The sequence below is a fragment of the Sinocyclocheilus anshuiensis genome, unplaced genomic scaffold (genome assembly GCF_001515605.1).
Source record: "Sinocyclocheilus anshuiensis isolate Anshui unplaced genomic scaffold, SAMN03320099.WGS_v1.1 scaffold314, whole genome shotgun sequence".
Taxonomy (NCBI): domain Eukaryota; kingdom Metazoa; phylum Chordata; class Actinopteri; order Cypriniformes; family Cyprinidae; genus Sinocyclocheilus; species Sinocyclocheilus anshuiensis.
The window spans coordinates 110,364-123,697 of record NW_015546027.1 but is presented as its reverse complement, the minus strand read 5'-3'; the positions used below and the strand labels follow the sequence as shown (position 1 = coordinate 123,697).

The window sequence follows — 13,334 nt, the reverse complement described above, 5'->3', positions numbered from 1 at the left end:
CGTACGAGCCTCGAACCCGCAACTTTTGGGTTACAAGTCCGACTCTCTAACCATTAGGCCACGACTTCCCCTAGCCCCCTTAGCACCTTAGCTCGAATGAGATTGTCTAGTAAGTGTGCATGGCTATTCACTGTACCTGGAAATAACCTACAAGTGGAGAAGGTTTCAGACCACTGGTAATCTGTCCAGGCTGGACCATTTCACCAAACCCACCTCAAGAGCAGAGCACACGATGCTTCAGAAAGTCTCAAAGAACCCTAGGATGATACCAAGGCATCTACAGGCAGCAGCATACAATGTAAATGTTGCCAGAACTGTCATGTTTTGCAAAAACTCTACATTTGAGTAGTGTTTGAGTAGTGTACATTTAAGTTCAGTTCTAAGTTAAAAGAGCAAGAAACTTTCCCATGTTCCCATGGCTTAAAAATGCCCTTCTTCTGCTATTTTAAAGTTTTGGAGGTTTAAATGCGTTTAAGATCCAAAAACACTTTAATTTTCTGATAATATACAAAGCAGCTTTAGCTCTTTTCTCTAAAACCGCTCTGTTAAGGATCCGGTCTCTCTAAACCAATCCTTTGCGAGCACCTACTCTGCTCTGACAGGTCAGATGGCCCAGTTTGTTGTGATTGGTCTACCGCAAACAATGCATGTCGGAAACTAAACTCCCATATATGAATGCCAGCGCAGAAGGCTTCCACAGCAGTTGTATACATACTGATGTAAAAAAATGTTGCTCCACATTTTATGACTACTCAAAGTAGTAAGAACGACAGACAGTCTGTTGAATTTTCAATACAACTGAAATATTTGAGAGAACATCACATAAACTAACGTCATAAATTGATGTTGATTTTCCTAAAATGTGTTTTTTTTTTACCTCACCATTATAGTGATTAGCGTTCCCTTTGGTTGTGCACTTGGAACTTCATTTATGTTACTATAATTTTCTTTCTGTTAATGCAGCAATACATCATGAAGTCAGAGTAATTTGATTTCAAGAGAAGAAAAGTAATAAATAGGTAACTTTTAGAAGGTGACCTATATCCTAATTAAAACATTAGTGCATTTTTTTTGTGTGTTTATTAATGAACTGTTTCAAATTTAATTTTTCATACCTTGAGATGCTTTTAATTGGGTTTATATAATCCTTAAATAGTGTGTGGTAATTTGCTAAAGTCACACATAGACTTAAACATTCAGCACTGAATCACGACAATGGTAACAATTTAATTTATTTTCATTAATTGTAACAATAACCATTTTATTTGCTCTTTTTGTTGTGCTACTACTGACACAAGACAGCAAATAAAATTGGCAAATAAAATCAACAACTGTAAAACAAAGCAACTGCATAATTTATTCATGCCGCAATGCACTCTGGGAGTCAGTGAGTAGCTATACTAAGTCATGAGTAAACCTAGATGAAAGGATCAAGTACCCCCTACAGTTCTTTTTTAGTTACTAGAGCTCTCGTGTAAGTAAACTATACTAACTAAGCATTTGTCAGTACAACATACTATTCCTATTTCACTTTATTTAGTTTTTTCAAGGCAATCGGTTTGCGTGCTTTTTTTAAAGTAAGCCCAACTAATTAGATTTTACAGTGTACAAATAAAGGGGGTACTGCTTTATCTTTAGTGAATAAGCAATTTGCAAATCCCATGTTGACCTCAGCAAGATTTGAGAAGCAGTCATCAGTAAAATGATGGGAACACAACAAAAGGTTGGAGTTATACTGCTGTGGTGTGAATGTAAAAATGTATTTTAACCACTGACTCTTCACATCCTCATGCTTTGGGAATACATGCAAAGTGTTTTTTTTCTTCCACAGTGCAGAAAACAGCATCTTCTAGATATGGCGACAACACAAACCAAACTCTTCCAGGCCACGACTACAGTTTTTGAGGGCGGGTCAAAGTACACGTTGTTCACAGGCAGCCAATGAAAAAAATTGGTGGAAATTATGCAAATTTGTAACCAATGTGTTTTTTTTTTTTTGTAACCTATGTAACATATCCTGTATTTGCAGGAAGTAAGGATGGGATTACTTGTGACATGTTTTAGGCAGTTCAGAATTGGTGCTTATTTTGGGGGACAATACATTTTTGTTTTGATCTTTGAAACTTTTCAGACTTTAACATTCACAAACAGCTATTTTACACTATACATGAAAGCTAATATTGGAAAATGCATAATAGGGGAACTTTAAGGAGTTTGCACTAAAAAAAAAAAACAGCTTCTCATCACAAACAGAAAACCTTAAAATATATGCTGAGTTTGACTCACCTGCCAGTACGCCACACACATACACCAGGCCTATTCTCAAAGCTCCATGGACCATCTCTAATGGCACACCGACCAAAAGCTGCATGGCCATGTTTAGACCCAGGTGTTCAATTCTGAAACATATAAATCAGCCATTAGCACAATTACAGATGTGTCTGAGGAAGGGGTTAATACTTTTCCCCCCATTAGATTACAGTGTCTGTACACTCTAAAAAATGCTGGGTTGTTTCAACCCAATGTTGAGTCAAATATGGACTAACCCATCTGTTGGGTTAAATTTTAGTTACATTTTTTAATTAACTTTTTAACCCAATAGTTGGGTTAGTCCATATTTGACCCAACATTGGGTTGAAACAACGCAGCATTTTTTAGAGTGTATATTTAGTTATTTCAGTAGTAGCTTGATTTTTACAATTTGGTATACTCCCATTAAAATCTCAGCAATCCATTTCTCACATTGAGCTTCTGTTTACCATATTTGATGTGCTCTACGTATGTGCACTCATCAATGTTTATACGTGAATAAAAGCCTTAATTAAATCTGTTTATCACACTCTAAAAATGCTGGGTTGTTTCGACCCAATGTTGGGTCAAATATGGACTAACCCAACTGTTGGGTTAAATTTTGGTTACATTTTTAAATTAACTTTTTAACCCAACAGTTGGGTTAGTCCATATTTGACCCAACACTGGGTTGAAACAACCCAGCATTTTTTAGAGTGCATATAAAGTAATCATGTCTTTTCAGAAGACTTGGATTAAATTGCTCTATTCATTTGGATTACTTTCATCATATCTCCATGTAGTTTTTGAAGGTTGTGTGGACTTTTAATTTTTTCCACCTGCCCTTATCAACCTCCAGATGTCAGTGGTGAACTCAAGAATATCTGGTAATTTAAACAGTCTATGGGTAACTTTAAATGACGGTATTAGGTTTAATTAGCAGAGAACAGTTTTTCTAATACATTTTTGTGTCTTTACAAGCTCTTATTTCAATAAACCTTCATTTATGGAAGAACAGAAAATGCTGTTGCTGTGATCTTGCATAAAAGTTTCAAATTCTTGTCAGAATACAGTAATGTGTCAGAGATGAGGCCTGGTAGTGGGTGTGCTCTGACACACGAGTGACCTGATTCAGGCATTAGTCATTTCCCAATTCCACCCCTATTTCAATTTGTTTAGCCCAGCTTTTTTCTAAAGCCCTGATCACTTCACCAACTGCTCTAATTCTCTGACTTTCAGCACTGCACATGGAAGACTGTTACACTTTATGTCCTTCACATCTACAACAGCGTACATGACTTTGGCACTTAATAGTGACATATCTGGTGACAGAGAAACACTTAATTACAGGTAATGTTCCTCATGTCACATACTTGGCTCTCCTCAACATTGCCAAATAGATTCGATAGAAGCCCAGTGGGGCAAAATCTGGACCCAGATCTAAAACAATAAGAAGCAGGACAAGGTCAGAATAATTATCCTCATAGAACAAGAACCAGAAATTCATTAAGCTTCAGATAACTGGGGCATGTAACTTAAGTCATGGTGTACGATGATCATACAGAGCCAAAAGAAAGAATCACCGACAGACAACTTATTCAGGATGCTGATGAAGACATCAGCCCGATAGACAAAAGAAACAAAGAAATGAAACTGGAGAGCCTTTAATAAAATGTCTGAACCGAAAGTGAACATCTCTGAATGTATTAGCCAATCTTTAGTATAAGCACAATCCATCTTATACAACAAGAGACAGTTCATGTCCCCAGAAACAGAATATAAACGTAACTGAATTACTTATCAGGACAATTTGCATGAATGATTTTAAATTATGAATGGCTAGGGGTCTGATCTGAAATTGATCTCTGCTTCAACAAAATCCACAGTTTCAAGAATAAAAGATAATTAAATCATAGCCATGAAAAGATTGAAATAAAAGGGACAATTTTAATTGATAAAGCAAGAACACATTTCACTCACACATTTAAGACACAGTTAAGAAAAAAAGTATGTCTACATACAATCACATACAAATAATACTGTACTGTACACACATACTATACTGTATACTGTACTGTACTTTAATAAATAAGTGTGACAGATAATTCTGCTGTGGCTTTGTTTAGAACTACTTTTGTTAGCTGAGCAAAAAAGAACTGGCAACATTGTGTCTCGGTATTAACTTCTTGTTTATTGAACTGATCGTAATCATGCTGTTGTTCTGAATATCACCACATGAGATCAGAGCAACAACACTCTTGCTTTGCTCCTCCAGTAAACACAAATTCGCCACTCATAAAAAAGATTTAAATATCATTTTGCGAAAGAAAGTACATTTAGAAAGTGTAAAGATGTGAAAATATGTGTAAAGTATAGTTTATAGTTTAAATATTAAAATACATTTTCTAAGGAATTGCATTAACATGTGGATTAAAAATTGTCCCAGCAATCTGTTGTGTGGTGAGATTTATTAAAGGAATCTCAAAACTTTCAAGGACAGGACAACACACATACTCATTTTATTCTGGCATTGTCCTTTAAAATGGACTTTATCCACTAGATTACAAGCAGGATCATATGAAGGGCAAAATATAAAGGTCAGTGGACAATGCAAATAGAACATTTCTTTTTCTGCTCCAAACAAAATTATATTTGATACAACTGATGATCATCTGAGACCATGTGGATGATATCGTGGTCTTTAATGCTGCAATGCTGTGACACCATCTCAGAATGAGTCATGTCCTACCCACTGCTGCTGATGAAACCAGGTTAGAGAGTGACTTTTGAAAATGCATGTGTGTTCTCCTATTGGGATTCTGTTGGTGCAGCAGACAGAGCGGCTCAGTAGCTTGAGTTAATGGGGAGATTACTCTGTAGATGAGTGTAATATAAAACATTTAACCCCACAGATCACAGCACATCAGGCACATCACAGGGGCTCAAGCCCTCTATCAACCGGGGACACAGGCCTTCAATCCTCCATGTCAGAAAAAAAGCTTTTTTAAATGTGCTTTTATCACTTTGTGTGCCTGAAAATGTTGCATTGAGGGTGTACACATTTTAAAACGCCAGAAAAGAAACAGCTAATCAAAGCAGTATCTAAAACTGGCAGTGTCTAAAAGCAGCAGTGAGCCACATTTTGAGGCTGCAATACTTTTGGATGATTTGAGATACACATAACTCTTTAAATTACAACAGAGAAAAAGAAAATGTATTTGTTAAGCACCACGAAAGCCTGATATGCACCTGAGAAAGGGTTTATTCCTGCTTATTTACATCTCTCTGTATTCAGATTTGTCAACCGTAGCATTGAGCTGTCAAATATTTTTGTGTAATGACCACTAAACTGTAACATACCAGTGGTTTGATGTATCTCATATCACTTAGCAGTCTCTTTCTCTTTTCATACCATTTTTTACAGTATCCCAAAAGCATTAACTAGAAAATGTAGTAAATATTAGGCTTGGACGACTCTAATATTTATTTTAATACATATATGGTACAGTAAGCATATCAAATTTGATAGATGGCTATAAGCTGGTTTTAGTGATAGATGATAGATGATAGAATTTGATAGATGGTCTGTTGCTGGTTTTAGTGGCTATTCAGGCAGGTTTGAGTTTAATTCTGCTTTTTTTCATTTTCAAGAAGGTGGATGGTTTTAGGTGGTGTGCATGGTAACTTATGCTACATGCAACGACTAACATGCTCTGGAACATGTTTTATTGTGGGCAGAAGATCATAAGAGAAATGATGATTACTGTATTTTGGCTAGCTAGTAGGCAGAAAAGTTACTTAGATTTCAGTTCAATACTTATATATAAATTCATATTTTAATATTGTTGCCAGCAGTGTTAATTTTGACAGCAAATTTTGATTGAGTTTTAGTCATAGTCTTTTGACTAAAATGCCATTTAGTTTTAGTCATATTTTAGTCATCTGAATTGTTTTTAGTTTTAGTCTAGTTTTAGTCGACTAAATCAACAGTAAATGTAGTCGGCTAAAATTTAATGGGTTTAGTTACAGTGCATTTATTTTAGTATTTCTCTAAAATTTCCAAACTAATTATATAGGTTTGGTATTAAGGCTTTATCATGATAGACACCGATTTAACTGCGGTGACACACAACATGTCTTTGTTAAAAATTAAATAAAACCACTTCTCATAAAGAACAAGAACATGGTCTTCTTTTTAATTAAATGCCAATGGTTATATAGGCTAATTGCATTCTTTATAGCAACCTGTTTACCATATTCTTCATTCTTTCAAACAGAAATATTTATTTCTATAAATAAATTTAGATTAATCTTTAGGGCTACTAAAGTTTTTCAGTCAAGAGCAGTGCGTGATTTTCTGTCTTTCTGTTGTTGCTTGATTAACATCAATGATTCGGACAATAGCAACTAAATTGAATTGAATGCACAGCTGCAATGTACTGATACACGTTCTCCCTACTGTTTACGTTCACTTAAGACATAGTCAACTGTGTTTACGTGAATACTCGTAAAAATTGACAATTTGGCATCATTTTGTGTGTAATTCTCCGTTCATGCGACGCAAAAGAGTACTCGCGTGCTGTGAGATGAATACATTGAATTATTGAAAACGTACACATTTTTGAATGATTTCAATTTAAGTTTTTTTAATAGCTAGTAAACTAGTAATTCTACACATTCTCAACACATTCTCAACTAATATGCCTTAAGCAGTGTATTAGTAGTTAGTTAGTATGCTACACTCTAAGAAAAGTCTGTAAAAATAAGGCACAATCTACTATGTTAATATGAAAGCATTTTCCGTAATGGTTTTTTACCTGCATTTTAAATGATGCATTGTGTTTTCGGGTTACAGGGTTACAATGGATGATGGATAATGGATAATGTCCTGAAAGATTTTCCATTTTTCTTACAGTATACTAACTGATCAACAATCGCAGGTACAAGCTACTAACAAAGTGTATCATAAATGAACAATTATTCAATTATCAAATGATTCAATTATTATTAAATTGAACAATTGCAAATAGCAGCTAACTCGATTCATGTGATGTGTGTACTGCTAGGCATCTGTGGTTTCCTCTTTTTGTGTAATTTGGATGGAAAATGTGTGCCTTTTTATCAAAAGTCACTTATCAAAAGTTGCTAAAGGTTGCCAAATCAATTTTTTTAAATTGCTAAATTTGTTGCTAGGTGCTTTTGGAAGAAAAAGTTGCTAGGGTAGTCTGAAAAGTTGCTAAATTTAGCAACAAAATTGCTAAGTTGGCAACACTGTTCCCAAATCATCCCTCCCTAACTCGTTTTTATTCGTTGACGAAACCGTCAATAGATGTATGTCATAGTTTTTGTCATTCAAAAAGAGTTTTAGTTCGTTATCGTCGGTGAAAAAAATGTCGTTGACGAAAATTATGATGAACATTATACGTCAACGAAATTAACATTGGTTGCCAGGATGATTGTAATGGACTATTTTTCTGTAAAGGAAGTTTAAGCTAATCTTAATTTAACATTAAAATAATATGAAGTCAAATAAATACTTTATGTTCATGTATAAACATAATCATATTAACATAATCAGTCACTGTTTACCAAAATAATAATATAGCTAGTGTGTAACTCACCCTGCGTGCATGAAGATGTAGCTAAGGTAGCGCCAGGCCTGAGCTCTGAGCTGTGGGTGGTATGGCAATGGGCCCTTCAGGAAGTATGGTGATGAGACTTGCAGAACCCAGCGGTTAAGTTGGAATCCATAATACATAAAGACAATAACCTGAGGACAATGTGGAAAGTAAGAGCCTGTTACATAGTAGGCCGCTACAGTACATACCATCCAAAAATGAGGGGCCTCTTATGTTCACCAAGGCTACATGTATTTGATAAAAAAAAAATAGCAAAAACTGTAACATTGAGAAATATTATTACAATTTAAAACAATTTAAAAACATTGTCTACTTTAATATACTATTAAATTGTAATTCTGTGTCATATGATTCTTCAAGAATCATTCCAATCTGTTGAGCTTTGATTCATATTATCTCCTACTGAAAAGTGGGGCCTGGTACTTTTAAAAATACCTGCATGTAATTACATATGTACTTAATTTCTGCATTTGCATGTATTATTACAGTAACTACCCATACCCACTGATCTATATAATGACTGGATTGCTCATTGTGTTCTAAACTGCCATTTGGCGGTGAAGCCACCGGAAGTGTTCGCGCTGCCATTTTACTATTCCCTACCGGCAGAGAGCATCACTGACTGACAGCCAAAACACTGACCTATTCGATTTGAAGCGTATCAGTCACACAGGATCAGTTTTTAAGATGTGCGTATGTAAATGAATTGTTACTTACAATTAATGTTTTTTTTTTTCAGGCAGAATGAGGGATATATTTAACTCTTAAGGTGTGTGTGTGTCTGCTGCACACTGCCGACACAGGTAACTGATCTAACACAAAATAGATTTCATTGTGTACGTAATTATGCAGGAAATATTTAACATGAACATACAGTATATCTGGTATTAGTATCAGAAATTGATTCGAATAATTCAATACAGGCCTCTGTTACTGTATTGCTCTATGTTGCATTGAAATTCAGAGCTTAAGTTACCATGCATCATCATCTTGGAAATAAAGCTTCATTACTTTAAGTCCGTACCGTATGTAGTCAGCATTATTTCTCTGAATGTATTGAATCCGTCTTACTATATGTTACTTACTAAATGAGTCTACTCAACCAAGCTACTGGTATAAGCATGAGCCCCGTCAGACTGGTCGTGGCGGCGGTGTTGCAACAATATATTGTGATATTCGCAATGTTACTCACTATATATAGTGATATTCTCAATGTTACTCAGAAGACAGGATACAGGTTTAACTCATTCATGCTTATTGTGCTTAATGTTACACTGTCAGATATGCAAAAGAAATCTATCGTATCTCTTGCTCTGGATAGACCACCAGGGTCGTATACAGATTTCCTACAAGAATTTGCAGATTTCCTCTCAGACCTATTGGTTACTGTTGATAAAGCACTAATTGTCGGAGATTTTTACATTCACGCTTAATGGGTTAGCTCCTGCGTACCTAACTAGTCTTTTACCACGCTACAATCCATCACGCTACCTAAGGTTGCAAAACTCTGGACTTTTGGTAGTACCTAGCAAAGTTCACTAAAGGAGGTAGAGCTTTTTCGCATTTGGCTCCCAAACTCTGGAATAGCCTTCCTGATAACGTTCGGGGTTCAGACACACTCTCTCTGTTTAAATCTAGATTAAAGACACATCTCTTTGGCCAAGCATTCAAATAATGCATCTCATAATCTTGTACTGCAGTTATATCTGATCAAATGCACATTATTATTATTATACATTTCTGCCATATGAACATTAACTGACAGTCACCACTGATAAGCTACCACTAAATATTGTAGAAACTTAATTTGCTGTAAAGTTGCTTTGCAACGATTTGTATCATGAAAAGCGCTATACAAATAAACTTGAATTGAATTGAATATGTTATAACGGCCTGGTTTGGTAATTTGAAAGTTACTCTTAGATCTCAGTTGAACCGTTTGGTATGTACTGCTATGAAAGTGGTTGGTCTGTTTTCAGTCTATTTTTAATAAGGTTATTCTTAAACAGGCAATGAAAATGACTCGGGACCCTTCTCATGTGCTTCAGCAAGAATTATAATTATTTCCATCTGGATGATGCTTTCGTACTCCAATGTCTAGATATAACCGTTATAAAAACTCTTTTGTTCCTTTGGCTACAAGGCTGTTAAACTCTAATTCAGGGGACACAACTGTGTGATTGTTATTACTGATGTTGGTACTTGTTGTGTAGTTTTACCTGTATTGCCCAAAACAAATTTCCCTCGTGAGGGACAAATAAAGTAAAGATTGAGATTGAATAAGTTATGTGTATATTTTTAATGTCCTGATTAAGCAACTCAGACTCTCCACGCAAATTCTATGTTTTAATAGCATTACAGTTTACATATTAATAAAATGTTTTGTATTAAACCAAACCTGTCTGTAACCTTACCCTTATCCCACCTCAATAGCAGCTTTACAATCCAACATGAACACAATATGTACACTGCACCATTTTTTTTAACACAAGTAGCCTACACAGTAGTTAAAATCACCTTATATAAAGTGGGAACAAAGTATCTGCTGTTATGTTTTGAGGTTCAATTAAAAAAAAAAACTCATAGAAGTTTTATAGAAGCAGTGGAAAATATATATTTTTTTCTTTTGATAATTTTCAATAGTAAAGTTCATTCTAACCTCTGCTATAGTGATGGCCAGCATAAGCCATGGTGGTGGACAGTAGGTGTAACTGTCAAAGTACCACTTGCGGTCCACCTCTCTTGGCAAAGTCTCATAGGCAACATAACGCACAAGTCTCCGAGACAGACCCAAGCCCACTTCCTCTCTCAGCGCTGAATTCCTGAGCTGCCGACTCCCCTGCAGGATCGCTCGACGGAAACTGTTTGAGCGCTTGTTGCTCATCTGAGGAAAAAAAAAAAAACATGACACAAATTAAAGTCATGTTTATCAGTACTTTCATGTAAATATGCAGATGATCATGTATCAGTAACCAAGTCAATCAGTATTGGTAGTCCCTCATTCCTGCAAGTTTTTATATACAGGCTCTCAGAAACTTTTATATTTATCTGTGAGGGCATTTACTGTAATCCTTAATCTTTACGGATGTTTTTTTTTTCATTCAGAATCTGTGACACCTGTTTTTATTTTTATTTTTGGAAATATCCCTGATGTTATTGGTCTATGAGCTGTCTTTCTGTCTTTGACAGTGCAACCTATCCCACATCCCACCTAACCTACCCCCCAACCCTGCCACAGACAGAATGCCACTGTTGTCACTTAGCAACCGATTAAAGATTCCACACTCATCACCAAGTCTCAGAGCAGCTGTGTAACAAACAGTGTGTAAGTTATTGCATGTGTGTGTGTTTGTGTGTATGAGACAATGCTGTTCAAACAAGCTTTTCATTGCTGAGGCAAAAAGCCCTCCTCAAAAACCTGGAATGTTCTTTTATCCCATGCCAGGCTCCTGATCAGGAATACAGGTCATGCATTATGTAAGTTGTTGAAGAGGCCCTGAGAAGGATGAAGACATTTAGTTGGAAAGCCCCTAAAGATGTTGCCTTTGCCATCACATTGGGATCAAATGAAATAGTTTAAAACATGACAAACTGACCTACAAAGCTTACAGTGTCACATGATTCACATGCTAAAGCTATAAAAACACTTTACTCTTTTAAATACAGGAAAGAAGACAACTTTGTGAAAAAAACTAAAGCCGGAAAATAATGACCACAGACTCCTGCCTGGATAACAGCTCATCTCAAATGAGAATCTGTAGATGAAAATGCGCACACAGTACCTTACATCAGTACCTGATTGTTTGATATAGATATACACATGTACACACAAAACGTAAACACACTGCCCAGCTTTGATATGGATTATAGTTCAAAAATTAAGGATCATGTTTATTTGATTAATACTTTAATTTAGCTAGGATTCATTACACTGATCAATGCTGACAGTTAATGTTTTTTTTATTTTTTTATTTCTATTCATTAAAGAATAATCAGAAAAAAACGCATCATGGTTTCCTAAAAAAAATGTAAGCAGCACAATCTTTTTCAGGTGTGATTATAAGAAATGTTACTCGAGCACCAAATATTATAATATTAGAATGATAATATTAGAATTATTTCTAAAGGATCATGCGACACTGAAGACTGGAGAAATGGCTGCTGAAATTTCAGTTTTGCCATCACAGGTATAAAATATATTAAGATAGATAGACAGATAGATAGATCGATAGACAGATAGACCGATAGATAGACAGATAGACAGATAGCTAGATAGATAGCTAGCTAGATAGATAGATAGATAGATAGATAGATAGATAGTTAATTACGGTGAAAAATAACACTTAAAATTATTTACGCATTTAACGCACTTGCCCCGCCCCAGACCTATGTGGGTCATCTGACATTTCATACAGTTGATTTATTTGATGACAAATATGAGGCAGGGCAACAACTCACTGCGTGATGGAGCCTAGAGAACGTTGTTAGACTGTCCCTAAAATTCAAGATATGGGGCAAAAATGCCCCTGTTTGAGTTTTTGTCTCATATTTACATCGTATAGATAAGCAATATCACTCGAGCAATGAGTGCAATACAACAGTTCAGTAAATAAGAAGTTAATATTGTGTTATTTTAGAGACAATGTTGTCTGTTTTGCTCAATTTTGCCAAGAAAATATGAAGACAAACCAGAACTGTTCGTCTCCGAGCAACACACAGCTGTATTTCATTTCTTAATGCACATTTTGAACGAACTGAGTGAACCATTTGGCGCATTGGATTTGAAGCGGCGCTGCACAGACCGATTGGTGTATGACATCAAAGTACCGCGAGAGCGATTCAAAAGCATAAGGAGCCGTCTGCTCTCAATAGCTCTTGCGGTACTTTGATGTCACACACCGATCGATCTGATGGTGATGATCCGCTTCAAGTCGAACAAGCCTACACTCTAAAAAATGCTGGGTTGTTTCAACCAAACTTTGGGTCAAATATGGACTAACCCAACTTTTGGGTTAAAAATTTAATGTAAAAATTTTACCCAACGGTTGGGTTAGTCCATATTTGACCCAAAGTTGGGTTGAAACAACCCAGCATTTTTTAAAGTGTAATGATTCAATGGACCATTCATAAAGAACCATTTACTTCACTCCTCAATGAATCAGCAATTTGAACGAATCAAACGAATGAATAAATGACTCGATAACTTAATCATTAAGACATTTACCACCACCTACTTGCAGTATTAGTTTATTATTAAGAGTATCATTTCATTTAAGGGGTCATATTATGTTGCTAAAAATAACATTATTTTGTGTATTTGGTATAATGAAATGTGTTTATGCGGTTTAAGGTTCAAAAAACACATTATTTTCCACATACTGTACATTATTGTTTCTCCTCTATGCC

At 35.5% G+C, this 13,334-nt stretch overlaps 1 protein-coding gene across 1 annotated transcript in view; it reads right to left on the bottom strand.

Annotated features, from left to right (window-relative positions):
• The window catches only part of rhbdl3 (rhomboid, veinlet-like 3 (Drosophila)), a 57,675-nt gene that overhangs the window by 8,814 nt on the left and 35,527 nt on the right, over positions 1-13,334 (bottom strand). The window contains exons 4-6 of the mRNA XM_016499769.1: positions 10,588-10,812; positions 7,911-8,059; positions 2,287-2,399 (exon numbers count right to left, since the gene is read on the bottom strand). Coding sequence (XP_016355255.1) covers positions 2,287-2,399; positions 7,911-8,059; positions 10,588-10,812 — 487 coding nt within the window. The remainder of the gene's footprint in view (positions 1-2,286; positions 2,400-7,910; positions 8,060-10,587; positions 10,813-13,334) is intronic.